This window comes from Lithobates pipiens, unplaced genomic scaffold (genome assembly GCF_037356315.1).
Source record: "Lithobates pipiens isolate NorthernLeopardFrog02 unplaced genomic scaffold, aLitPip1_a1.2 Scaffold_13, whole genome shotgun sequence".
Taxonomy (NCBI): Eukaryota; Metazoa; Chordata; class Amphibia; order Anura; family Ranidae; genus Lithobates; species Lithobates pipiens.
In genome coordinates, this window is record NW_027507718.1 from 448,224,232 (window position 1) to 448,250,644 (window position 26,413).

At 40.4% G+C, this 26,413-nt stretch overlaps 1 protein-coding gene across 5 annotated transcripts in view; it reads left to right on the forward strand.

The window, feature by feature from the left end:
- The window catches only part of LDB2 (LIM domain binding 2), a 596,196-nt gene that overhangs the window by 498,788 nt on the left and 70,995 nt on the right, over positions 1-26,413 (forward strand). For all 5 annotated transcript variants that reach the window (XM_077477737.1, XM_077477738.1, XM_077477739.1 and 2 more), the window contains exons 4-5: positions 19,121-19,243; positions 23,510-23,593. In XM_077477737.1, coding sequence (XP_077333863.1) covers positions 19,121-19,243; positions 23,510-23,593 — 207 coding nt within the window. The remainder of the gene's footprint in view (positions 1-19,120; positions 19,244-23,509; positions 23,594-26,413) is intronic.

The window sequence follows — 26,413 nt, forward strand, 5'->3', positions numbered from 1 at the left end:
ATTTGTTGAAAAATTAATAATTTGGAACTAAACGAATTGCACATGTCTACTTTTGTTTATGATTGGTCAGCACAGAGGCAGAATGACAATCTGCCTATGTAAACAAGGCCATTCTGTTAGCAGGGAAGGCATTGATCCTGTGTTCCTGTAAAGCTTATTGGGATTTTTTTTTTCCAAAAATATGTAGCAGAATACATATTGGCCTAAATTGATGAAGATATTCAATTTATTTTTTATTTTTTCATTGGATATGTTTTATAACAGAAAGTAAAAAATATATTTTTTTTTCAAAATTGTAATTTTTTGTGTATAGTCCAAAAAAAAAAAAAAAACAGAGGTTATCAAAATGTAGCAAAATACATATTGGCCTAAATTGATGAAGAAATTCAATTTTTTTTTACAGTTTTTTTATTGGATATGTTTTATAACAGAAAGTAAAACATTTATTTTTTTTAAATTGTCTGTCATTTTTTTATAGTCCAAAAAATAAAAACCGCAGAGGTAATCAAATACCACCAAAAGAAAGCTCTATTTGTGCTGGAAAAAAAAAAGACGTACATTTTATTTGGGTACAGTGCTTCTGTGTGATATTTATTATAGCAAAAAGTAAAAGATATTGGGGGTTATTTACGAAGGCAAATCCACTTTTGCACTACAAGTGCACTTGAAAGTGCAGTCGCTGTAAATCTAAGGGGTAGATCTGAAATGAGGGGAAGCTCTGCTGACTTTATCATCCAATCATGTGCAAGCTAAAATACTGTGTTTTTTTTTCCTTGCATGTCCCCCTTCAGATTTACAGTGACTTTACTTCCAAGTGCACTTGTAGTACAAAGTGGATTTGTCTTTCATAAATAACCCCCATAGGTTTTTTTTTCAAAATTGTCTCTGTTTTTTTGTTTATAGCGCAAAAAATAAAAACTGCAGAGGTGATCAAATACCACCAAAAGAAATCTCTATTTGTGGGGAAAAAAGGACGCAAATTTAATTTGGGTACAGTGTCACATGACCGCGCAGCTGTCAATTAAATCGACGCAGTGCCAAATTGTAAAAAGTGCTCTGGTCAGGAAGGGGGTAAAATCTTTTGGGGCTCAAGCAGTTAAAGTGGTTGTAAACCCCTGAAAAAAAATGAACAAAGCATAATCTTCTGTAGTGTGTACTTGCCTCAATCCAAAGCACCAAGTGTGACTTCTGTCTGCTCTCTGATTCCTCTGCTATTTGCATGAGCCATTTCTGACTATGTTGATGCCAAGCAATCCCAGGAGACAGCCCCGTCCTCCTCTGGCACACAGCAGGTGACTGAAAGCCTCAGCTGTGCATGTTTCCCTATGAAACTGTGTAGGGCAGGGGCATGCGGCCAAACACAAAATTACTCTGTATTACCTGAGGCTTGTCACTGCAAAGTATTGCGTGTTTTCAATATATGTAATTATGGTTGCCAATATTTTTATTTTTTTTGGTATAAATAAGTGTTTTTATATTGGTGCTAAGTTTTGAATTATGTATAATTCACTTCATGGAATCAACCTGGCCTTAGTTCAGGCATGCAGGCACGCGGGTGTGCTTAGCTGAGAGACCCCCTCCTCCCCTCCTGAAGACTTCTGGGATGTTTGTCTAGGTCTGAAAAGCAACTGAAGAAATGTAAAAGAATAAAATAAAATAAAACAAGTAACGGTAAATATAATATCATTTCATATTTACTAATGATATCGGCATAAGGATTAAAAATAGTCAATGTTGATTGGGAGAGTGAAGTTCTGCTTTAAATATAGGAGCACCGAATGTAAACAGTCTAAAGGGAAGATGTTGAAGTTCTCAATAGTCTACCGGTCCGCTTTCAGATAAAAGTGGTCTCTGCGGAGGATTCGCCACGAGATCACTTTTATCGTGGCGGGAGAGGGACACTTACTGGAGCCGCTGGCAGCGTCCTCTCCCCTCTGTGGTATGGAGCTGAGTGAGGGGAAGATGTCCCCCACCCGGCTCCATACCATTGCAGGGCTCATAACTCTAATGCCCCGTACACACGACCAGACTTTTCAACATCAAAAGTCTGACGGAATGATTCCGGCAGACTATTCAAACGTGTGTGGGCTGCAGCGGACTTTTGATTTGCAAAAGTCTGACAGACTTTAGAAATGGAACATGTTTCAAATTTTTCCGACAGAACTCTGCCGGACCCAGTTCCTACTGAGAAATCCGCTCGTGTGTATGCTAGTCCGACGGACAAAAACCGACGCTAGGGCAGCTATTGGCTACTGGCTATGAACTTCCTTATTCTAGTCCAGTCGTACGTCATCACGTTCGAATCCGTCAGACTTTGGTGTGATTGTGTGTGGCCAAGTCCGTTCATTCGGAAAGTCTGTCAGACTTAGGCCGCGTACACACGGGCGGATTGTCTGCCCAACTTAGTCCGCTGAACCGTGTTTCAGCGGACAATCCGCTCGTGTGTGGGCTTCAGCGGACTTTTTCAGCGGACAGTCTGACGGACTAAGTCTTTCGGAATTTCCGTAATTTTGTCCGTCCAAACTTGGTTTCAGTGGACAGTCCGCTCGTGAGTAGGCAAGTTGGACGGACTAAGTATGGCGCATGCTCAGAAAGGATTTACACGCCGAAGGTTGCATTGCAGTGTATTGGACGTCGTATTTCTAGTCCCGTCGTACGTGCTGTACACGTCATCGCGCAAGCTTTCAGCGGACTGTCTGTTCATTGTGTGTGGTCAAGTCCGTTCAGTCGAAAGTTGAACGGACTGTCTGTCGGATTGTCTGACGAACTTAGTTGGGCAGACAATCCGCCCGTGTGTACGTGGCCTAAGTCCCTCGAAAAGTCTGGTCGTGTGTACGCGGCATTATAGGGACTTTTTTTTTAAAACAAATTTCTTTTCTTTTTTTTTATTGCATTTTAGTGCAATGGCTGCCATTTTATTATCTAGGGTGTTAGAAAAAATATATATAATGTTTGGGGGTTCTAAGTAATTTTCTAGCAAAAAAGAAAAAAATATTTGAACTTATAAACAAGTTTGAAAAATAGGCCCGGTCCTTAAGTGGTTAATATATGATTAACATAGGAATAAAATGCACATGAAACAAGGTTTACATTACAAATAAATATATCTAGAAAGTCCAAAAAAAAAAAAAAATCACATATGGACCTTGGTACATTGAAATTTAAATAGAAAATAAAACAAGAGTTATTAATGCATAAAAAGAAAACATTATTTTAAGCAAAATAAAACAATAAATTATAATTAGCGTTAACGTGAATCTGTCACTAAAATTCTTTCTGACATATTAGGCTCATTGTAGAAGCTTGCTGGAGCTGCTTTATTCCTATTTTTCCATCTCTATTGCCTGTTCTGGGTTCAAGATAGCTAACACATGTATTATGCATATCTCAACTGCAGAAATTCAAAAGCGATTAATTCCCCAAGAGCCTTCCTCTTCTCCCCATCTCTGACACAGCCAGTAATTCGCTCCCACTGAGCATTCGTCTCCTCCCCCCGAGACATCCCATGTCTGGCCTCCGTAATAATGAAAATGCACAGTAGAGTCCAGAGAAATAGACACAGGTTAAGCATGGACAGTATTTCCTTTCTCTATTGTGGAAGATTGACTGATGTGATACTCATCTCCTTTGCCTGGCTTAAGTAACAGGTTCTCTGATGCAGGAAGTCCCATTCCGGTTTTGGAGGCATTTCAGGCTCTTAAATATAGACAATTGGGCTTTAGTAATATGACCACAAATTTATGGAACTATGAAAAGATATCACAAGAGAAAAGACAGATGGACTTTTAGGGTATCCAAACACTGAAACTTAACATTAGTATAAAATCTAAAATTTTTAAATTACATTTAAATCATCGTACTTTAGAGGTGTGCTATCAAATGCAGTCATTATAATATCTCAATCAAATAAAGATCACCCATTAGCAATTTTTGTATCTATCTTAGGCCTCATCCAGACAAGGCGGATCCGCTTGCACGGAGTCCGCCGGCTCAACGGGAGTTCTCTCTCTTGATCTCCGCCGAGCTGGTGGGTGACAGGTCCCTCTCTGCTTACTGAACGGGGAGGGGCTTGTTGAGCGCCGCAGGATTCTATGGAGAAATCGGATGAAAAACGGACAGCATGTCCATTTTCATCAGATCTCACCCGATCCGATCCGCCAGCGACAGATCCGGACTTAGGGCCATCCGTCTGCTTTTGGCGGATCGGACCGGGTTGGATGTCAGCGGACATGTCACCGCTGACATCCGTCGCTCCATAGACTAGCATGGAGCACCCATTCAGGACCGCCGTCTAAACTGGCAGGCGGACCTGAACGGTCCGACAGCGTGAAAGGGGCCTTACATTCAGTGTTTACTTATACATTATCTATTGACTAATGAGGTGGTGGATCAAGGATCCTCTTTCCTCTATGCGTTTCTCAGATAGACTATGCTTTTCCAGAAGGGTTGATTAATGTAGAACTATAGGCAAAACTTTTTTATTAATTTTAGATAGGAAGGACCATAAACCCTGTCAGTTTATTTTTTGCCATCTGTGTTCCATAGGAAGATTTCTCTTCACTTCCTGTCACATAAACAAAACAGGAAGTGAGAGGAAATCCCTGCAAATTAAGGGAATCCCTTGGGGACTCCCAGGTCATCAGAATATATGTCACCATGGGAATATTACCCATCTCTTACTTTTCTGGGGACAACCCAAAATTTGGGATTTTCTTTTACTTTTGCTTTCAATGATAATGGTAAATAGGACACATAGAGGGAGGGTGACTCTCCCTAACAGGGGTACAGTCATCAATGAAAATCTACAAGTGTTCTAATCCCTCTCCACTCTATCTACAACAAAAAAAAAGAAAAGTTTTGCCTGTAGTTGTACTTTAAAGCTATTATCAAAGGCTACAAGTTCCAAGAAGTGTGGTTCCTAAAACTGTCCCTGGGGCGAGGACACCAAGGAGCCCCCAGAAAGCCACAGCAAACCAAGGATTTGTAAAGATCTTATGTTAACATGTTCAATTATCTCCCCAACTTTTCTATCTTTGGGTCATAGTACAATAGTGCCTCCCTCCTCTTGTGGGACAATTGAGGTAGTCATTCAGGTTATATGAGGCTGAGCTTGTTCTACTTCATAACCTTGTAGTTACAGGCAGTGATCCTAAACTCCCCAGGTGAACATGGAATAAGAACCAAAAAGAAAGGGGGGGGGGGCAACTGCATGCCTTTCCTCACTATTTTGTGGTCATGGCTATGACACAATGAAAAGATGAATGTTACTTTAATGCACTGAAATGCCCATGTAGGAACCTCTGGTATTTTGCCCAGATCTCTCCCACTGTTTGCCCTGTGGCCAGGCACAAAGTGGAGTCACACAGCCAGGTACACACACACACACACACACACTTCCGCACGTTGTCTTCAATGACAAGTCTAGGGGTTGTTGTTTTTGTTATTATTATTTTTTGGAGAACTTGGACAGGTAAAGGGATTTAGTGGGATACTCCAGAAATAGAACTATTCACAACTGTGGACATCTAACTAGTTTCTAGGTTAAGCCCTGGTGATGTCCTTGCTGAAAGCAGATAGAAGACTTCTCCTTGGCATTAGCAACAAAGTAGTTTCAGGATTGAGCAAAGTCCCTTAGTAGCAGTAGTAGCTGGACAAAGCTCCTCAGAACACAAACCAGTTATAGGAGCCTGCTCCAGTATTTGGCAGTCCAAAAGTAGCAGAAACTGAACTAGGTCTTATGCAATAGCAGCAGCTGGACAAAGCTCTTCAGAACACTAGACTCTGTTTTCTTGTCTGGACCCTTAGCTGACTATATAGCATACCATAAATGCCTAGGGACAGCTGGTAGACTCCTTCCAACTTCCAAGCCAGCTCTCTGTAGAACCAGAGTCACTCTCTCTAACTTCAGGTCCTCAGGTGGCCCACCTGTCAGGCAGTGAGCCCCCTCCCAGACTCTGCTTTCCATGAAAGACCTTGTGCTCAGTGCATTCAAAGAATAAATACCCTCTCCCAGCACCCTTCAAGGGCCTCCCTCCCTGGGATTCACTGGAGTGGCATTGATATTAATGCTGTGTTCTGTATAACATCCACCTATTCATCCAGAACCTTCCTAGGTTAGTTGGATACAAGGGAGGCCAGAGGCAGACCCAACCAGCAGCTGGGACAATCATGGTGGTAGTGTTGGTCATCCTGTTCCTAAATTGATGATATAGGACAAATAATGAAATTAATACTATAAAGGAGGGACAGCATATAAACTTAAAAGCAAATAATAATAGCCTTAAAAAATTCCCTCAGAATTACACAATGATTTGTATGGCATTTATTCATTGTATTTCAACCAAAATTGGTTTTAATATTCAGCCAACAGGTGACTTTTATGTTTGTTTGCCTGTTCTTAGCTTTTCTGCTATACACATACAACTAAATGTGTAATGCCCCGTACACATGGTCGGAATTTCCAACAGAAAAAGTCAGATGGGAGCTTTTCATTGTATATTCCAACCATGTGTAAGTCCCATTGGACTTTTTACATCAAAAATTCTGACGGACTTAGATAGAGATCATGTTCTATATTTTTCCGACGGAACAAATTCCTGTCGGGAAAACTGCTTGTCTGTATGCTGTTCTGACGTACCAAAAATGACGCACACTCTGAAGCAAGTACAAGACGGAAGCGATCAGTGTGGTAAATCTAACGTTCGTAATGGGGAAAGCACATTCCTCACGCTGCAAATTCTGTGATCTTTTAATGCAGTGCATTCTTTTCTTCTTTAGAATGCTAGAGGAATTAACCTCCCTAGCGGTAATCCCGAGTCTGGCTCGGGTTGGGATTTTAATTACATAAGCGGTAACCCCGAGCCAGACTCGGGATCGCATCGCTTGATGCAGGGGAGGACACAGGGAGAGTTACTCACCTTGTCCCCTGGATCCAGCGATGTCCGCCGCGCTGTGTGATCGAGTTGTCCTCCGCTTGATTCACAGTGCCGAATGCCGCCGAGCTCCGTTCCCTGCGACGTTACGACGCACGGGAGCGGAGAACGGCAGCAAATTCAAAAAAGTAAAAACACACAAAACACACACAGCACTGTAATCTTACAGATTACAGTGCTGTATTAAAAAATACACACCTCCTTTGTCCCTAGTGGTCTGTGCAATGCCCTGCATGCACTTTTATATTATAAATACAGTTTTTTCTGCCTGGAATTTGGAGATTGTCCATAGCAACCAAAACATGTCCCTTTTTCAGTTTTTTTGGGGATTTGATTACATTATTGAATAATTTTTATTATTCTTTATTATATTATAAACTTTATCATACCCGGGATGTCCGCTAGACTCTGGTTTGAAGAGATTTCAGAGCGTTATTCCTAAGAATTACAGGACTACAAAATAAAAGCCAGATTTCTGTGCAAAATAATTGTACCGCTTTCAGCACCTAATTCCAGACTGAATCATACCGCCAGGGAGGTTAAGTTGTTTTGCTGCTGATATTCACGCAGAGTTCTCACAAACTTATTTCTTTATTATTTCTCGTGATCTCATGAATAATCTTTTATTTTTTAAAAGCCAGATCTCCATAATAATGTTTAGAATAATTTTTTATAGTCATCTTTTTTTTATTTCATAAAGATCTTTTTTTGGATTATTGAAAAATTATCACATACTGAACAGCAGTTAAAACGGTCTGATAAGCATGAGTCTGAAAAGTGCGAACTGTCTCTCACCAAACTTCTACTAACACGAGATAAACATGAGATTAACAGAAGGAGCCCAAAGGGTGGCGAGCTGGGTATTGAACTTCCATCTAATAGTCCCGTCATACGTGTTGTATGTCACTGGACACTTACCGGTCCAGGGATCCTTCAATGTCGGCCCCCAATTGGCTTGGGTACAGGTGCCGGCATTGCAACCAAGGGAGGCCGGCAGTGAAGCCTTCAGGCTTTACAGCCGGTTTCCTACTGCGCATGCGCAACTCGCTGTGTGCTTTCTGAATGGCCCATTGTCTTCTGGGACACAGGTCCCAGGAGGCAGCAGGGGGCAGGAGGAGGGGTCAATGCAAATCCGGAGATGGCGTACCTCGTTGCGGTGCTGTAGGACAGAAGCCCTTCTGGAAAAACAAAAAAACGGTACAAAACGCCAAAATAAAAATATCCAAATATGGGGTGGGGGGTGCGGTGCTTGATTGGATTATACCTAGTTTGATTTTATCATGGAACTCCGCTTTAAGGATGACTGTAAAAAACAGTAATAGTAAAAAAAAAAAAGCCATAATGCACGCTGTGCTGGCCAACAGCAGACATACATAATTTCATATGCTGCTGCCTCTGAACAGGCTTCCATTGATAATTGTCTACTGCCTTTTTGCACTGACTTGCATGGTATAATGTTTACAAGCCCATTCCCTAGTGTACCTTATCAGAACAGAAGGAACTAAAGCAACATTATTGGAATGTTCAATGTGCATGGCAAACTAAGCCCATCCCAGATAACAAGCAATCGTGCTGCAAGTTTGAAAATGACTTGCTAAGCTATTGCTAGACTTGCCAGGCTTCACAAGACAATTATGCAGCAAGTCCACATTGCATGACTTCAGATTACCTTTCTTTCTAAACATTCTGCAAGTTCTGGTTCAGTTATATTGTGCAATAGTCATCCCACCACAGGGGTCACTGTGGCTGAATTTTCAGGCTGTAGACTTGCAGAGCTCTTGCTGTAGACTCACCACTGCAACTCTGCTCTTGCTAGAGACTTGCTATGCAATTTTGCTACAAGTTGGAAAAGTGTCAACTAGAACTTGTGCTTCACGTGCTCTGCAAGTGTACAGCTTGTCAGTGAAAATGTGCAGCAAGTTAAGAAGACTTATACCTTGTACTCACGATCAGACTTTCCGCCAACAAAACCGTGGAATTTTGTCCGAAGGGAGTTGGCCCAAACTTGTCTTTCATGCACAAATGTTGGCCAACAATTACGAACCTAGTGACGTTCTAGATGTACTACGTGGTTTTTCGGCTCTTTAGCTCCACCCTTTGGGCTCCTTCTGCTAATTTTGTGTTAGTAGAAGTTTGGGGAGTTTGGGGAGTGTTGATTCTCACTTTTCATTTCTCATTTTTTATTTTGCGCCTTTCAATTCGTACTTTTCAGTCCATTTTTAAATAAACAATGTAAAATTGACAAGGGACACCAACATAGTTGTATCTTTGATCTTATAAACTACGGGATAATGGTGTAGTGGTAACTTGCACTTCTAGAAAAAAAAAAAAAGCCTTTGAAAATTAGTTTGCAATAACTCCATCAGTATCACCAGCAAAGCAGCTTCATTATTATCCTTTAAAGAAGAAGAGAATGTGCGCTGCATTTGGAGATTTCATAATTTGCCAAGTCAGGAATGTTAATTCTCCATTACGAACGCTAGTTTACAAGACCGACCGCTTCTGCTTCCGAGCATGGGTGTTTGTACTTTGGACTTTTGTCCGATGCACTTGTGTATACACGCTCGGAAAATCCGACAACACACATTTGTTGGTGGAAAATTTGAAAACATGCTAGCCAACATTTGTTGGTGGAAAGTCCGACAACAATTGTCCGATGGAGCATACACACGGTCAAATGTTCCGACAACAGCCTGACATCCAACATTTCCCATTGGAAAATCCGATCATGTGTACAGACTTTACAATTCAACACTGCCACAAATTTGTGGTAAGCTATCCTTGCTATCTGTGATGTAGTATGAAGTAAACATCATTTTACAATTTTCTATACAGGTTAAGGTATCACTTTTGCTATGCTAATGTACATCCATGCATGCCGGCAACGCATACCATAGCGATTTATCCCAGTTCTTGTTAATTCATTTAAAGACAGTCCAGCAACAGCTGCTCACCTGTGGACTACCTCCCTCTAAGCCCTTGTACACACGGCCGGACATTCTGACAACCAAATCCGTTGGATTTTGTCCGTTGGATTTTGTCCGACGGATTTTGTCTGAAACTGTTGCATACACACGGTCGGACAAAGTTGTTAGAAAATCCGATTGTACATAACGTGATGACGTTATTTCATTACGACAGGACTATGTTCAGGCTAGTAGCCGATAGCTTTGGTCTAGGAATTTGTTCTGAGCATGCGTGGCACTTTGTCCGTCGGAGAAGGCTACACATGATCGGAGTATGTCCAATCGGAGCATGTTGTCGGAAAATTTTATAGACAAGTTGGAAAACTTGGTCCGTCGGATATTCAGACGGAAACAGTCCGATGGAGACCACACACAGTCGGATTATCCGACAATACAGTCCGATCGGACACATTCCGTCAGAATCTCCGACCGTATGTACAAGGGCTTTCTACTTATATTTTATACAGACCTTTATGAACTAGAGATAATGTCGGCTGGGGTCCATCTTCTGACCCATTCAACTGTGTGTTTAGAATAAAACTGAACAGCAGAAGATAGACTTACGATTTGTAGTAAGCCAACTCTAGAGCTCCACCTGCTGATAAAGCCTGGTAAATATGAAATACATATTTACAATATTATCAAATTTATCTGACTAGAACAAAATTTAAAATGTTTAAACTTTATTCTTGAACTGAATAACGAAAGAAAATATGTGCACCCACCAAACACTGTGCATTCCTTTTAAATCGTATACATTTCACACTAATTATTTCTGAACTTTGTGTTCTGGCTGCCATCCTCCTTTATGAATGATGGGGTATAGAAGCCTCTTTTGAATGCATTCATTTGACAAACTCTGGGTTTTGTTGTGAATCAGAATCTGGCTTTTTACACACATTATTTAATGAGGGTCTTTCCTTTTACAAAAAGAAACATTTCATCTGTCAGAAACATCTTTCAACACAGAGGCTGCCAAACGGAGGGTTTTCTTTCGTGTCTGCAAGTTGCTGCAGGAGAATGTTGCCACGTCTCTAAATTTAAACTTCGTGTTTTAATGGATAAAGTGTGTTTCACTTCAAAAGGAAAAAAAAAAGAAAAAATATGTTATTTATGTGAGATCGATGTGTTATCTATTTCAGTAGAATAATAACTTTGTTCACAGACTGCTTATTTCTTTGGCAACCCCCTTATGTTATCCTAGTACAACATGAAAATAGTTTGCCTTGGTTTACAATGTTCCAATGGGTGGTCTGATGTTTCAGAATGTACTATGACATTGTGTCTTTTGCAGTTACTTTATGGTTCAGCTTGGCCCATTAATGGTTCCAGACCATTTGAAGGACTGTATATCGTTGATGTTAGGGGACGGAAAGTAAAGGCTATCTATATGTTTTATATGCAGTGTTTTCCTCTGGCTGTAACCACAACAAAAAGCAGTGGGGATTTTTGGGAATGGAGTGGAACTTCCTATTATCCCAATCTTCTATATTTGTCATGACATTTCTAATTCAGTGGTAGTTCTTCCTTAGCTGTTGTAGCTGCTGGAGGTATCCAAGGACCTGAAAGGATCTTTAACCTCCCTGGCGGTATGATTATGTCGGATATTAGGTGCTGAAAGTTGTACAATGTTTTGCATGGAAATTTGGCATTTTATTTTCTAGTTCTGTAATTCTTAGGAATAACGCACTTAAATCTGTCCAAACCAGAGTCTAGTAAACATCCCGGGTATGATAAAATTTGAAAAACAAAATCATAAATTAAAATATAATAAATAACTATAAATAATTATACCAAATAATAATATAATAATAATAAAAATGATTCAATAATGTAATCAAATCAAAAACACAGAAATTTGCTCAGTTGCAGAATTGTCACTGTCATTACTTTTCAGTATTTGATGACGGATCTCCCCACAAATCATTATCGCTCAATTCTGCAAGTGATTCTAATTTATTATCGCTGTTTTCTAGCTGGTCTAAACCTCTTTTGATGTAAAAGGACAGTTTTAGTTGCTATGGACATTCTCCAGTTTCCAGGCAGAAAGAACAGTTTTATAATATAAAACTGCATGCAGGACACTGGGCAGAACACTAGGGACAAAGGGGATGTGATCTGTAAGATTACATTATACTGTATGTAATATGTGTGTTTCACTTTTTGAATTTGGCGCCGATCTCCGTCCCTGTGCGTCGCAACGCTCGCAGGGAATGGAGCACGGCTCCGTGATAGATCAAGCGGAGGATGAGCCACTCACACTGCGGGGGGACATCGCTGGATCCAGGGGATAAGGTAAGCATACTCATCCGGGCTCCTGCAATGCGATCCTGAGTCTGGCTCGGGGTTACCGCTAATGGTTCTGAATTTTCACCCCGAGCCAGACACGGGAATACCACCGGGGGGGTTAAAGTGATACTAAAGTAAAAAATGTTTGGTATTAAAAATAACAAAAATGTTATACTTATCTGCACTGTACAGTGGTTTTGCACAAAGCAGCTCCAATACCCCTCTTCTCGGGATCCTTCACCAGTGATCCTGGCCCCTCCCTCCAGCCGAGTGCGCCCACAGCAAGCAGTTTGCTATGGTGGCACACGAGACATGCCGCTGCTCTGTGTCCATTCAGACACAGAGCCAGGGCTTGGACACAGAGTCACAGCTCGGCCCCCAGCCCCAACTATCTCCTCATTGGCTCACTGACTTTGATTGACAGCAATGGGAGCCATGGGTTCCCGCTGTTTGTCTCAGCCAATGAGGAGGAAGAGTCCTGGAAAGCCGAGTCTCTCGTGCAACATCGCTGGATCGAGATTGGGCTCAAGTAAGTATTAGGGAGGGTGGGGGGGACTTCTGCACACAGAAGGTTTTTTTTTAATCTTAATGCATAGGATGCATTAAGATAAAAGAAAAACCTTCTGCCTTTAGAACCACTGTAACTTATTTGGGAAATGACAGTGGATCAGGGAAAGATTGTGGGGTTGATTTACTAAAGGCAAAAAGACTGTGCACTTTGCAAAGAGCAGTTGCTCTGTGCAAGTGCAGTTGTTCCAGAGCTTAGTAAATGAGGCAAAGCTTCACTTTTCAAAGAATACCCAATCACGTGCAAGAAAAAGAAAAAAAACTGCATTTTTGTCTGAACACAATGGGATAAAGAAAGTCAGCATAGCTTCTGCTCATTTACTAAACTCTGGAGAAACTGCACCTGCAGAGTGCAAATGCAAATTCCAAAATGCGCAATCTATTTGCCTTTAGTAAATAAACCACTATACTGTACTGTATGTCCTTGTACTGAACCCATCCAGCTTTGGGGAAGTAATTGGTTGACCACAATAGACTGTCTTAGCAGTGTTGCTCCCTTGAGATAAAGTGGTCATCACAGGTGTCTCTACTGGGGTGAGAACGCATGGCTATACCACAATAATGACTTCTAAACACCAGGTTATGTGTATAATTAGACACTTTTTATAGCTCTGGTGAGTCTGTGAAAGAGTCCGACCCTCTGTCAACTTTTTTTGTTTGATTTATGCTCATTTCCTATTTATTGAGTGTTAGAGAGAACAAGATGTGAGTGGAAACCCGACAAAGTAATAAGAGACTCTGTCAGAGCTGTATTGTTACCTGCATTGGGGAATCCAAATATACATTGATATCACAGTCAAAATATAAAAAATATAAAAGTGTACAAGGGCTCTAGTTGGCTGCCTATCATCATGAAAAGGCATCTGGAGGGTGCCTTGGGGAAAGGCCAAGATGTACACAAATAAACAGGAGCACCAAGTCAAATATTCTGAAACCCCGAAGACCTTATTTAATCACAATCCTTCAAAAAGACAAACCAATGCATTTCATGGGGTTCTAACATGCTCCTTGCATCAAGATTTGTAATTAATTTTATTGATGGTTTTGGAATTAAACGAGTTTCAAGTTATAAACTTTGAAATCTCAGTATTAAAGTGGAATTCCAGCTTAACTATATCTACTCTTAAAAATGTTCCTTCCCCACTCCAAACACCTATGCTTACTAACCTGTGTAAGGAAGATGTATATACTTACCTATTTTCTAGACATGTGCATTCGTTTTCGTCCGAATGCATTTTCGTCCGAATTTCAGCTATTTTCGTTTTCGTTTTGACAAACGATAACGAAAGCACAAAATCCGAAAAACGAAAGATCCGACATAAATAAATGCTTTATTTTCGTTTTCATTGTTACAACAGTTCGATATAGAATAGGAGATTCGACATGACTCTGACAATAACAATCTGTCTATAGAACCTGTGGTCGAATGTGCCTAACCTTACCTCTATTAGTCCAAGATTATATAGAGAAAATATTTGACAGAGAAAAAAGATTTGACAGAGAGAAAAGATTCTGCAAGTTACTGTCCTAAAAAGTGTTTGGGGACCCGGGTCCTGCCCCAGGGGACATGTATCAATGCAAAAAAAAGTTTTAAAAACGGCCGTTTTTTCGGGAGCAGTGATTTTAATAATGATTAAAGTGAAACAATAAAAGTGTAATATCCCTTTAAATTTCGTAGGGAGGGTTGTCTATAGTATGCCTGTGAAGGGGCTCATGTTTCTGGTGCTTAGAACTGTCCCTGCACAAAGTGTCATTTATGCAGGAAAAAAAGTCCTTTAAAATCACTCGCAGCTATTATGAATTGTCGGCTCCATAATACAGAGAACACTCATTGAAAGTCATTGATAAAAAATAAATAAAAAAAATAAATAAAAAGCGTGGGGGTCCCCCAAATTCAATTACCAGGCCCTTCAGGTCTGGTATGGATATTAAGGGGAACCCTGCCTCAAATTTATCAAAAAATTTGACGTGGGGTTCCCCCTAAATATCCATAACCAGACCCTTCAGGTCTGGTATGGATATTAAGGGGAACCCCGCGTCAAATTTAAAAAAAAATTGACGTGGGGTTCCCCCTAAAAATCCATACCAGACCCTTTATCCGAGCACGCAACCTGGCAGGCCGCAGGAAAAGAGGGGGGGACGAGAGCGGCCCCCCTCCCTCCTGAACCGTACCAGGCCACATGCCCACATGTTCCCTGTGACGTATGGGTGACCCCGCACCCCTCTGATGTAACACAGGCAGGTTTCAGTTACATCAGAGGGGGGCGGGGTCACCCATACGTCACGGGGAACCCCGGGTTTCCCCTTGCGTCAGAGGGGGGCGGGGTCAGGTGACGGGTGGCCCCGCCCACCGTATATAAGAAACGTCAGGCCGCCGGAATCCTTGCAGTGTCTCCTCCACGGAGACAGAAGAAGGATGGATTCGCTGCGCTGGATGAGATGAGCCATCGCTGGAGAGATGTCCGTCCGTCGCTGGATAGCAAGAGTGGATTACCGCCGCTGGAATCTTTTTTTTATTTTTTTATTTTTAATAAAGGAATTTTTCAAAAGTGTGTTTGTTTTATTTAACCATTTTTTACACTTTCTTTGTGAAATGGTAGGGGTACTTTTGTACCCCCTTACCATTTCAAACAGGGGGGGCCGGGATCTGGGGGTCCCCTTGTTAAAGGGGGCTTCCAGATTCTGATAAGCCCCCCGCCCGCAGACCTCCACAACCACCTGCCACGGTTGTGGGGATGAGGCCCTTGTCCTCATCAACATGGGGACAAGGTGCTTTGAGGGGTCACAGACCCAGACCCCCAAAGCATCCTCCCAATGTTGAGGGCATGTGGCCTGGTATGGTTCAGGAGGGAGGGGGGGCCGCTCTCTCGTCCCCCCCTCTTTTCCTGCGGCCTGTCAGGTTGCGTGCTCGGATAAAGGGTCTGGTATGGATTTTTAGGGGGAACCCCACGTCAATTTTTTTTTTAAATTTGACGCGGGGTTCCCCTTAATATCCATACCAGACCTGAAGGGTCTGGTTATGGATATTTAGGGGGAACCCCGCGTCAATTTTTTTCTTAAATTTGAGGCAGGGTTCCCCTTAATATCTATACCAGACCTGAAGGGCCTGGTAATTGAATTTGGGGGACCCCCACGCTTTTTTTTTATTTTATTTATTTATTTATTTTTTTATCAATGACTTTCAATGAGTGTTCTCTGTATTACGGGAGCCGACAATTCATAATAGCTGCGAGGGATTTTAAAGGACTTTTTTTCCTGCATAAATGACACTTTGTGCAGGGACAATTCTAAGCACCAGAAACATGAGCCCCTTCACAGGCATACTATAGACACCCCCCCCCCCCCCCTACGAAATTTAAAGGAATATTACACTTTTATTGTTTCACTTTAATCATTATTAAAATCACTGCTCCTGAAAAAACAGCCGTTTTTAAAACTTTTTTTTGCATTGATACATGTCCCCTGGGGCAGGACCCGGGTCCCCAAACACTTTTTAGGACAGTAACTTGCAAATTAGCCTTTAAAATTAGCACTTTAGATTTTGAACGTTGCGGTCCCATAGACTTTAATAGGGTTCTAAAGTATGCTATATACTAGCTCCGTCGAATCTTCTTTATACATTCGACAGACACCATAAGCCTTCAAAGACAGATTCGACCGTAATTCATGTGGATTTTCGGACGAATGCAATTTTTGAACGAAAAACGAAATAAATAAAAACGAATTTCGGGAGTAACTAAATAAATTAAGTTTTCGGACGAAAACAAAATTCCGAAACGAAATATTTTACTCTGCACATATCTACTATTTTCAGGCCACTCCAGTCCAGTCATGTGATCCCATGTGTCAGCCAGCGGCAGCTGTAGGGGAGAGGAGAGAGCTCTCCGACAATGGCTGGTAAAGCCTAGAGTCTCCTCCTCCTCTTCTGCTTGTCTCCAAGATTTCTCCAGAGCCTCTCCCATCCTCTGTAACTCACTACCTTCAGGCGATCCCTGAAAACTCATCTCTTCTGGAAAGCCTATCAAATCTCCAACTAATCTTTTACCTCTTCCATCAGCTTATTCCCCACAGTTACAACCTTTTGTACCACCTGCCCCACCCTATTAGATTGTAAGATCTTCTGAGCAGGGCCCTCTTAATCCTCTTGTATTTTATTGTATTATAACTGTATTGTCTTTGTTTTATATTGTAAAGCGCTGCGTAAAACTGTTGGCACTATATAAATCCTGTATTATAATAATAATAATAATAATAATAATCATCAGGATTTATAATTAATTTTATTGATGGTTTTGGAATTAAATGAGTTTCAAGTTATAAACTTTGAAATCTCAGTATTAAAGTGACTTCACCCATAGCCTTCAATGGCCAATCTGTTGTCAATGCTCCCCGTCTCCCCTGCAGCCATGCTGGCTGACACAGGGAAGCCGGATGACATGACCAGACCGGAGTGGCATGTAAATAGGTAAGTATATACCCTGTTTCCCCTGAAAATAAGACCTAGCGTGATTGTCGGTGATGGCTGCAATATAAGCCCTACCCCCCAAATAAGCCCTAGTTAAAGTCCGTGTAGGTCTTATTTTCAGGGTAGGGCTTATTTTCAGGGAAAACAGGGTAGGGCTGATTTGGAGGGTAGGGCTTATATTGCAGCCATCACCGACAATCACGCTAGGTCTTATTTTTGGGGAAACAGGGTATCTCTTTCTTATACAGGTTAGTAAGCTTAGGTGTTAGGAGGGGGTAGGGACAGATTTAAGAGTAACTAAGATTAAGCTGGAATTCCACTTTAAGAGCAGGTTCCAGCAGCTGACTGCCTTTGAGGCAATACACTCATTTGCAATACAATAAAGTCCATGTGCTCTAAATAAGGAGATTTCCAAGGGGGGGGTCAAATAGGTTGCTAAGGTGGGTGATTAAAATATTTAATAAAAAATGGAAGGGTCTTGGTATTCTTTAAGTTCTGAAAACTTAAAAAGCACACACTATTTTAAAAGGAAAGATGAAACATTGCATAGCAAGAGCTATTTAAAAGCTCAGCTAAATAACAGGAAGAGTAGATTACATACACGTCAGAATAACTTACAGCGAAGAAACAAACCTTTCCCCTACTCCCTTTTAGAGGAGTTAATGAAATAAAAAAAAAAGGTAACATAATTCAGATCAGAAGAAGATAGGCTTGCCTGAACCAGGAATACAAATAAGTATTTTGTGAAGTCACTTGCGGTATGAGCAGAGACCCAGCCTCATGTGATGGTACTGCTTATGGGTTGCTCAGGCACCATTGGGTTATGAGGCTCTGGGTTGTGTCTATTGTCTATAGTGTAGGAATAGAGAGGGGTGTCCCTGGGGTGAAAGGTGCTGCAGCAGTCTTCTATCGCGCTTCGCATTTTATCTTTATTTTCTTTGATTTAGACAGACCCCTTTGATGAATTCTTCCATACGCGGCCCTATAATTACTTATTATCAAGCAAGCATGCTTTGCAAACTAGTTATCGTGGAAGCATCTGACATTAACTGTTTAAGAAATGAAAATGTTAGCCAACTGCAAAATAAATGAAACCTCAGTTTATAAGCTTGTAAGCTTAAAAAAATGGGAAAAAAACTTGTAGTTAATCACTCATCCGATTTACCTAGTTTTTATTAATGGCAGAGCAGAAAATACACCACTGCAGTACCTAACAGCACCATACCAGTGTCGATCACCACCATTACAGCACACAGTCTAGCTACATTGCTTATAGTTTGGCTTCGTTATATTAGGGCAAATAATTATGATAGGTAAAATGTAGTTTTCCATAGCAACCAGACTGCAAATTAGAGAAACTTTACTGTAATTAAAGAAGACATTAAAATAGGATTATTTTTTACTCGTATTCCCATTCGCAAACTAAATACAGTAATTTTCAAAATTCACAAATCAGAACATTTTAAACTCAGTTTTGCTGTTCCTTTTTCTTAGTTCAATTATACAATTGCATCTTTGATATGAGATTATTCACCTGAAGTCGCTTCTTCTGTGTGATCTGGTTTTATTGAATCCCTCCTGGTAAACATAAATATTCATTTTTCTTTGCTCACTGGTCTAAAATGCATTACAAAACAAAATGAAACTATTCAGAAATAGAATATTGCTGGATGAATGCTTTAGCCATTACAGTAAAGCTTTGATGGTTTTCAGTTTCAAGTTCTGTGTCTGAATTCAATTACAACCAAAGTAAAAAAAAAAAAAATATTTTAAAATGATTTATTTTTTTAATCCTAGGATTTTGCATGTTAAAAAGACCTTATTGTCATTGCCGCAAGTGATATATATATATGACTGTTATATAAGGCATTATTATTTCCCTTTTTTTTTCTTCAACACAGGTGTGCACTGAAGGCCGTCTCATCTTGGAGTTCACATTCGACGATCTCATGAGAATAAAGACATGGCACTTTACTATTAGACAATACAGAGAATTAGTACCTCGCAGTATTTTAGCCATGCATGTAAGTATTAGGACCTTATGCACAGTCAATATGGAGTCTATTTAGAAGAGTTCAAAATAGTTATTTTTGCCCCCATTTTTCCATTTCCCAACCATTTACAAAAATGTGCTTAATAGTCGAGTTTGCTGTTCTCCATTTATTCAGATACTTCTTTTTTTAATAGTTGTTCAAACTATTTTTCAATACAACATTTAGTAAATCTTAAGACTATGGTATTTAGAGTGTATACAGAATTTAATATAAACACTTGGAAATGCAACATGTCTAATACACATAGCATTGATGGCAACATAAAAAAATTGATCTTATATTTTCATGTGTTAGACTCAGCTCACAGAGGGGGTTATTTACGAAAGGCAAATCCACTTTAGCAGACGTGCAGCATGGCCATTGATTGTTAAAGGCAACCCCACACATTTGCTAACATGCATATTTATAATCCTATGAATGCTGTGCATTTTAGGAAAAGGGTCCGGGATTTATTTTCTGTTTTTCTTGTGCATAGGGCAGCACATTGAAATTACTGGTCTGCCCAACTCATGAGGCACGGGAACATTCTGAAAATGCATGGGAACACAGACAAGCTTAAACGCACCTCTGAGTGTGAACTTAGTCTTAGTAGAGGTTGTGCTGCATTTCAATTGCCAATAACAGTGTTGCAATTATGATTGACACCAACACTAATGACACATGTCTACCCCTATGTACTCTTGGCCTATTCATTGCTGGCTTCTTTCATGAGTAGGCAAAGCTCACATAGGAGCAGAGATATGACACCAAAGCTGGTGTCCTTTATAACTGCAGTGCTGGTGTCAGCTGGGGGGGGGGGGGCTAAAGTACAATGCAAGCTGTAACACTCAAAACTATAAGATCAATTTAGTGGAGTTGACTTACATTTTAGGAAAGTGACAGTAAAGCTTGACATTTATGATTCAGTGGCTTGATGCAAAAACTGAACAGATTCCCCATTTACACATTTGAGGTGGATGCCAGAATCCTCCCCACTGTGTTATTGTATTCTGACAGCAGGGCTCCCCCCGCCATCAGAATACACCAATCAGCCAATTGGTTGCAAGCACTGATTGAATGAAAAAATTTCCAGCAGGACCATTCATGAGAAGTCAAGTCAATCGATAGATCAACTTCTCATGAACAGGAATGTCCCTAAATGAATTGTAATTTGGCTGGTTCCAACTGAACCAGACAAATTGAGATGCACGTATGGCCTGCTTAAAATTGAGTTCCACCCATTTAAAAGTCAGCAGCTACAAAAAGTGTAGCTGCTGACTTTTAATAATCAGACACTCATCTGTCCCACGGTCCAGCGCTGTGGGCGAACAAAGCCTTGCTCCTCTCCCCCTCCTCTTCGTGGCGCCGGCATTCTAACTTTGGGCTGTGGCTTCACAGTCGGGCACACACTGTGCATGCGTGAGCTGCGCTGAGTACTGTGAATGGTCGGGCAATCTTCTGGGACCTGTGATGTGGCCCAGAAGATTGCAGGGAGGGAGGGGGGAAAGTCCTTCTATAAGAAATATATTACAGCAAGTAGTCTAGAAAATGTTATATAAGTAATAAAAGTTAAAGAGGATCTTCAGTCAATCAAGACAGTAGCTGCCGACTTTAAAAAAAGGACACTTACCTGTCCAGGGATCCAGCATCGTACTCACTTGAGCTGGTTCTTCGCAGGGTCCATGTTTACTAAGGGAAGCCATCTGGGACACCTGGGGGCTCCACAGGTGGCTTTCCACTGTGCATGCATGAGCCGCACTGCGCTTTGTGAATGGTCCTGCGACCTTCTGGGACCTGTGATGTGGCCCAGAAGGCTACAGGCAAAGAGGAGGTGGAAGGTCAATTGCCTAGACAACCAGAGTTAAAGAGGGAGTGGGTACCTGTCAAAACCAGGTAATCACCCCCCCCCCCCCTCCAAAAAAATAGATGTGTCCAAAAGTGGTAGAGAAAAAGGGGAGGAGGTGAAAAAGCAGGACTTCCCCTTTGGATAAAGTTGAGATTTAAGTGCTAGTGGGTTTGAAGTTGAATATAGAATGCAGAAAATACTAAACAAATGACAGAAATGAATTAAAATGAAATTTTAATACAGTCCAGCACAGAAAGACTACTGGGGTATGGTGATACGTATTAAAATGTATGTATCGGGGAGCAAAAAATGGGAATAAGGGGAATGAGTGTTGTTTATAAATTTCAGCTTGCACTACTGAGCTCTATCATCAGGCTTTTTTGAATAGGCTAGAAACATATAAAAAGAACCCTAAAATATCACTTGCTGGCTAAAAATAATAATGCAAAATATTCAAATGCATATTTTTTCAATTTGAAAATAATACAAATATTTTTAATGTAATTTTGTTAGCCCTGACAATAAGAAAGAGAGAAAATATATGCAAAACTATTTTACATTTTGTGATAAAAGATTTATGTTAGTGGAGGAAGAAAGGAAGATCGAGCAGACACCAGTTTGATCCTATGGGAATACAATAGCAATTAGCTGCAAAATATCAATACACTTTGTCCTTATTCCTAGATCAGCCATTGGTATCCATATTAGGCTGAATCTACAGTCATGTCTTAGGTAGTCTGCACAGGGGTGTTTGTTTTTGTTGGCTCATGTGATTATAATCATATTAGTGCACTTGCAACAAAAAACAATTGAGCACTGTCTGTGATACTTTTTTTTGCACTAACATTCAAATTTTCAGGACAAGCTTTTGGGGGGTAACCCTTCCTCTGCGGTCCAAACAGTATTATATACAATATTTTAGCAGAATGTTAAGTAAAATAATGTCTGAGAAAAAATCCCACAAACATACATATCAATGGTAATTCAACTGGAATATTTGGTGAGATGAAGAAAGGAGTGGGCTTTGAAATAGAACTACTGTATCATTCTTAGTTCAAAAGTTTTCCTTCACTATGTGTTTTTAAAGTTCCCTTTAAAAGAGAAGTATGCCCAAAGCTTTTTTGGGCATACCTCTCTTCTGGGTTACAAGAATGCGCTTTCTTTTGCTATCCTTTGACCCAGAATTAGCCAACAACAGACTAAAACCCGCTGTCAGCTGACTTCCCAGAGCTGCTTCAGTTTCTGGAAGGATCCCAACCATATTGTCGGGTTCTGCATTGAAGTATAATCGGCAGCTGCCTCAGCCTCTCAACGGGCCACTAAGATCCTAAGCCAGATGCCCCCCCCCCCCCCCTCGGTTGATGCACCAGTTAATGCTGGAAGGGCAAAGCAGAGAGGGGTGACTGACAGTCACCCCTCTCTGCTGAAATTGGATTGAGAATTGAGCAATCAGCATTTATGCGATCACTAAGTAGAGCTAGTGGGGTACAGCTGCTGGATCAGATCAATGTTGCAGTAGAGAGGTGATGAAAAATGTTTTATGATTTTAGATTCAGAACTTCCTTATGTCCTTTTATGTTGTCTGTGTAAATTCATTGTACAACCTGAAAGTTTATCCTAAAAATTTGAATTGTTTTTGTTTCCTATGGTTTTAATTCAGGGGAAATTAGCCCCCAAACTTCTTAAAGAAGCCTTTGTTAAGCCTGGTACACATATTGGCCAAATATCGGCCTTCAGCCCCTGTGTACAGCTTCTGTCAAATGGGCATATTGGAAAATGGATGATGGCTCTCGCTGACCGGGTGTTCTGGCAAGGGCAGTCCCCCTGTCAGAACACAATAGCTCAGCTGGGAGATTGCTGTAATAACATAACAGATATCCACCTAGGCAAGTACAATTCTAAAAAAATCATATACTTCTCTTTTAATTGAGCCAGAGCCACAAAACCAAAGACAAAAACATTTTTCAGGCCTTTAATTCCTCTGTTGAATGCTCATGACATTTTTTTTAAAGCAGATCTTGCATACAAAAATAAATATAAGCTATCATTTAGCTCCACCCTTATGACATATGCAAAATCATTAGGTCTAAGCAAAAGGGAAAAAGAAACACTGGCAATAAAAAGTAAGTTACTCACTTCAGACTCCAAGTTCTGATTAATTTGCTGAGTCCCAAATTATGTCTTGCAAACTTTGAGGAATGCTGCATTAGTTAGTATGTCTGAGTGTAAAGTCCCCTTCAATGCAGTTAATGCATTGCATTGTGAATTGCTGATATAGTGGTATATGGTCTCTATCTTGAACCTAAATTTTTTTTCTCAGCAGAATATTTTATTATTGTTTTTACTGTATTTTTCTGTAAAATAATATGTTACATTAACTAAATTTTTTGCGATTCTACTTGTGTATACAGGCACCGGACCCCCAGGTGCTGGAGCAACTTTCCAAAAACATTACTAGAATGGGCCTAACCAACTTCACCCTCAACTACCTCAGGGTAAGTGACCAGGTTCTGAGAATTGCAAGAAGGGACAAGAAAAAAAAAGGCAAAACCAATAGTAATAAGTCAGAATTCTTGGATACAATATGTATTGAATTGCAGGAAACGTATAATTAATTTTAACTTTATTTAGATAGATTATACTTTTTAGCTCCACAGTCGCAAACTAACTTAAAACACAATTTTTTATACTGTTTATTAACTCTTCTATTTACTATTAGTTTTAAATTCTGAGTCTCAAATATCCTGTAAAATTAGAACAGTGCAGCTGCAAAAGATTGCTACATTTATTTATGGTCTTTCAACAAGGGATCCTAACCACTGGAGCTTCCAAAGTGTTTACCCGCTTGCCAACCACCCTATAGCAGATGCACTTTATATATGTATATGTCTTTAATGATGTATTTATTGAATGTATATGAATGAGTAACATTATACAATAATAACCACATTTTTTTGATAGCACTATACATGCACATTCATTCTAGTACTTATAGTTATATAAAATTAATTATTTCATTTTTCAGGTTCACTTTAAGTTAATTCACCTGGACACACATATGTGTCCCTATACTCCACCACACATGTTTGTTATTAACCAAATTACATTTAAAGAGGAAGTAAACCCCGATGAGTTTACTTCCTCTTTCATTCCCTGCAAAGGCAAAGCATAATGGACTACTATGCATCCCATAGTAGTCCATTATGTGTCACTTACCTGACACAGGAGCCAGCGAAGTCGCCGCTGTCCCCTGTAGTCCGCCGCATCCATCTTCTTGGTGGGGTCTCGTAGCTCCGCCGCTGTCATTCGGCGAAGCCGCGATGACGTCACTCCCGCGCATGCTCACGGGAGCCGACACGCGCGGCAGCTCCGTCATTGAGAATGCCGCGCTCAGTGTGCCTGCGCGCCGCTGTCTACGGCGCATGCGCCGTTGAGAGCGGTGCCTGTTTTCGGGCAAATATCTCCTAAACCATATAGGTTTAGGAGATATTTCTTGGACCTACAGGTAAGCCTTAATCTAGGCTTACCTGTAGGTCAAAGTGGTTTGTAAGGGTTTACAACCACTTTAAATAATTGATTCACTTCAATTAATTACACAATTGATCACATGTTTAATATGCACTAGTATATACAGTATTTGCAGCAAAGTTTTGTGGTTGTAAAGCTATGACTAAGCACTGTTAAGAGTGTCAAATGCATCAGATTTTTTATCCTGTACCCTGCTGCGGTTTGTACTTTTGTTATTTTACACAATAAAGCCATTTGTATTGGAGTGCAGCTGTCCAGTCCTCCCCTCTTCCAATTGCTATAGCAGATTTAGTACAGGGTAATAGGGCTACAGGGCAGACGTTCTGTGCAGAATCATGTATACACGGTATACGTGATTCTGCACTTCCCAGCCAGTGTCATTATTTCAGTGATAGTGCACATTTTTAGCATTGATCACTGTATTAGTGTCACTGGTTCCCACAAAGTGTCAGATTGTCTGCCACAATATTGCATTTTTTCCCAGTTTTTTATTGGAAATGATTTATAGCAAAAAGTAAAAAATGTTTTTTTAACAAAGCACAAAAAATAAAAAAACACAGTGGTGATCAAATATCACCAAAAGATAGCTCTATTGTTAAACTAACGCAGTGCTGTATCACAAAAAATGACCTGGTCATGAAGGGGGGTAAATCTTCTGGAGATCAAGTGGTTGAGAAACTAGCTAGAAGGTAGCTCGCTGTTGACTATACAAAATAAAATTTTGGTTTTTGGCAGAGATAGTCTTTTATAAATAAATGTCTGAGAAAAAATTAAAATGTTGCACTGTCCCACCCTGCCCAAGAGTCATCACTTCAGACAAAATCTCTACTGTTGATGTTTCTTTGAGATGCTTCCAGGTATGGCAATAGTCAGACACTATTTCCAGTAGGCACATGTCAGTCTAGTGAAGCTGAACACTGCCCCAACACACTGCCCCAACACACTGCCCAACACACTGCCCCAACTGAGAGAACAGATTCCTTTCAATAGATCTGTGGCCTGTCCATCTGAGAGGCAGTTCCTTAGTATATTGATTGAGAAAACTTTCTGACATACTTCCTGCAGAATACACACATAGGGGCAAAGCTTGTTACAAGACTTAAAATACCAACTATTTGAAATCTGATGTGCACTTGTTTATTGTGCAAATCATCTTCTGATTTAGATCTACTCAACTATAGCAGACTGAGAAGGAATGGTTACTATTCTCAGGATCACAAATCCAAATCCTTCGGCTAGAAGGATGAAGGAACCATAAAAAAACTCATTAGTATGTGATCCCTGGCAGATCTACGCCCCGATGCCAATGTTCGCAAAAATTCTTTCCTGTCTACTTTTTCAGCATTTTAGTTTCCTTTTACTACCTACTACTTTAATTGTATGGCTTTTAACTATAAGCGTGGGAATACATTTATTGGCAACTAGATTTAAGCATAAAAACGTTAAATGGCAAAATGACAGACATGGTTATGGAAAACATATAATGTTCATTGAAGTAAGTGCCAACGTCATACACATGCTCTCTTAATGGGTCAAGATCAAGGAGCACAAAAATAAACCATAATGAAGCACGTTTAAGCAAAAACCTTGTGCCAAATGTTTAAGAACTGTAAAATTAATTGTTTCTTAGCCTCTAGAAAACTTGTCAGTAAAGACAACATCAGGGAGGTCAGCGGTATGGCTCCGTATTCCACAATGTGTGGCAAAAACTTGTTGGAAAGCTGAGTTCTATTAGTGAGTGATAACCTCAGTGATCCTGTCAGAAGTAGTAAATGAAGTACCTAGCG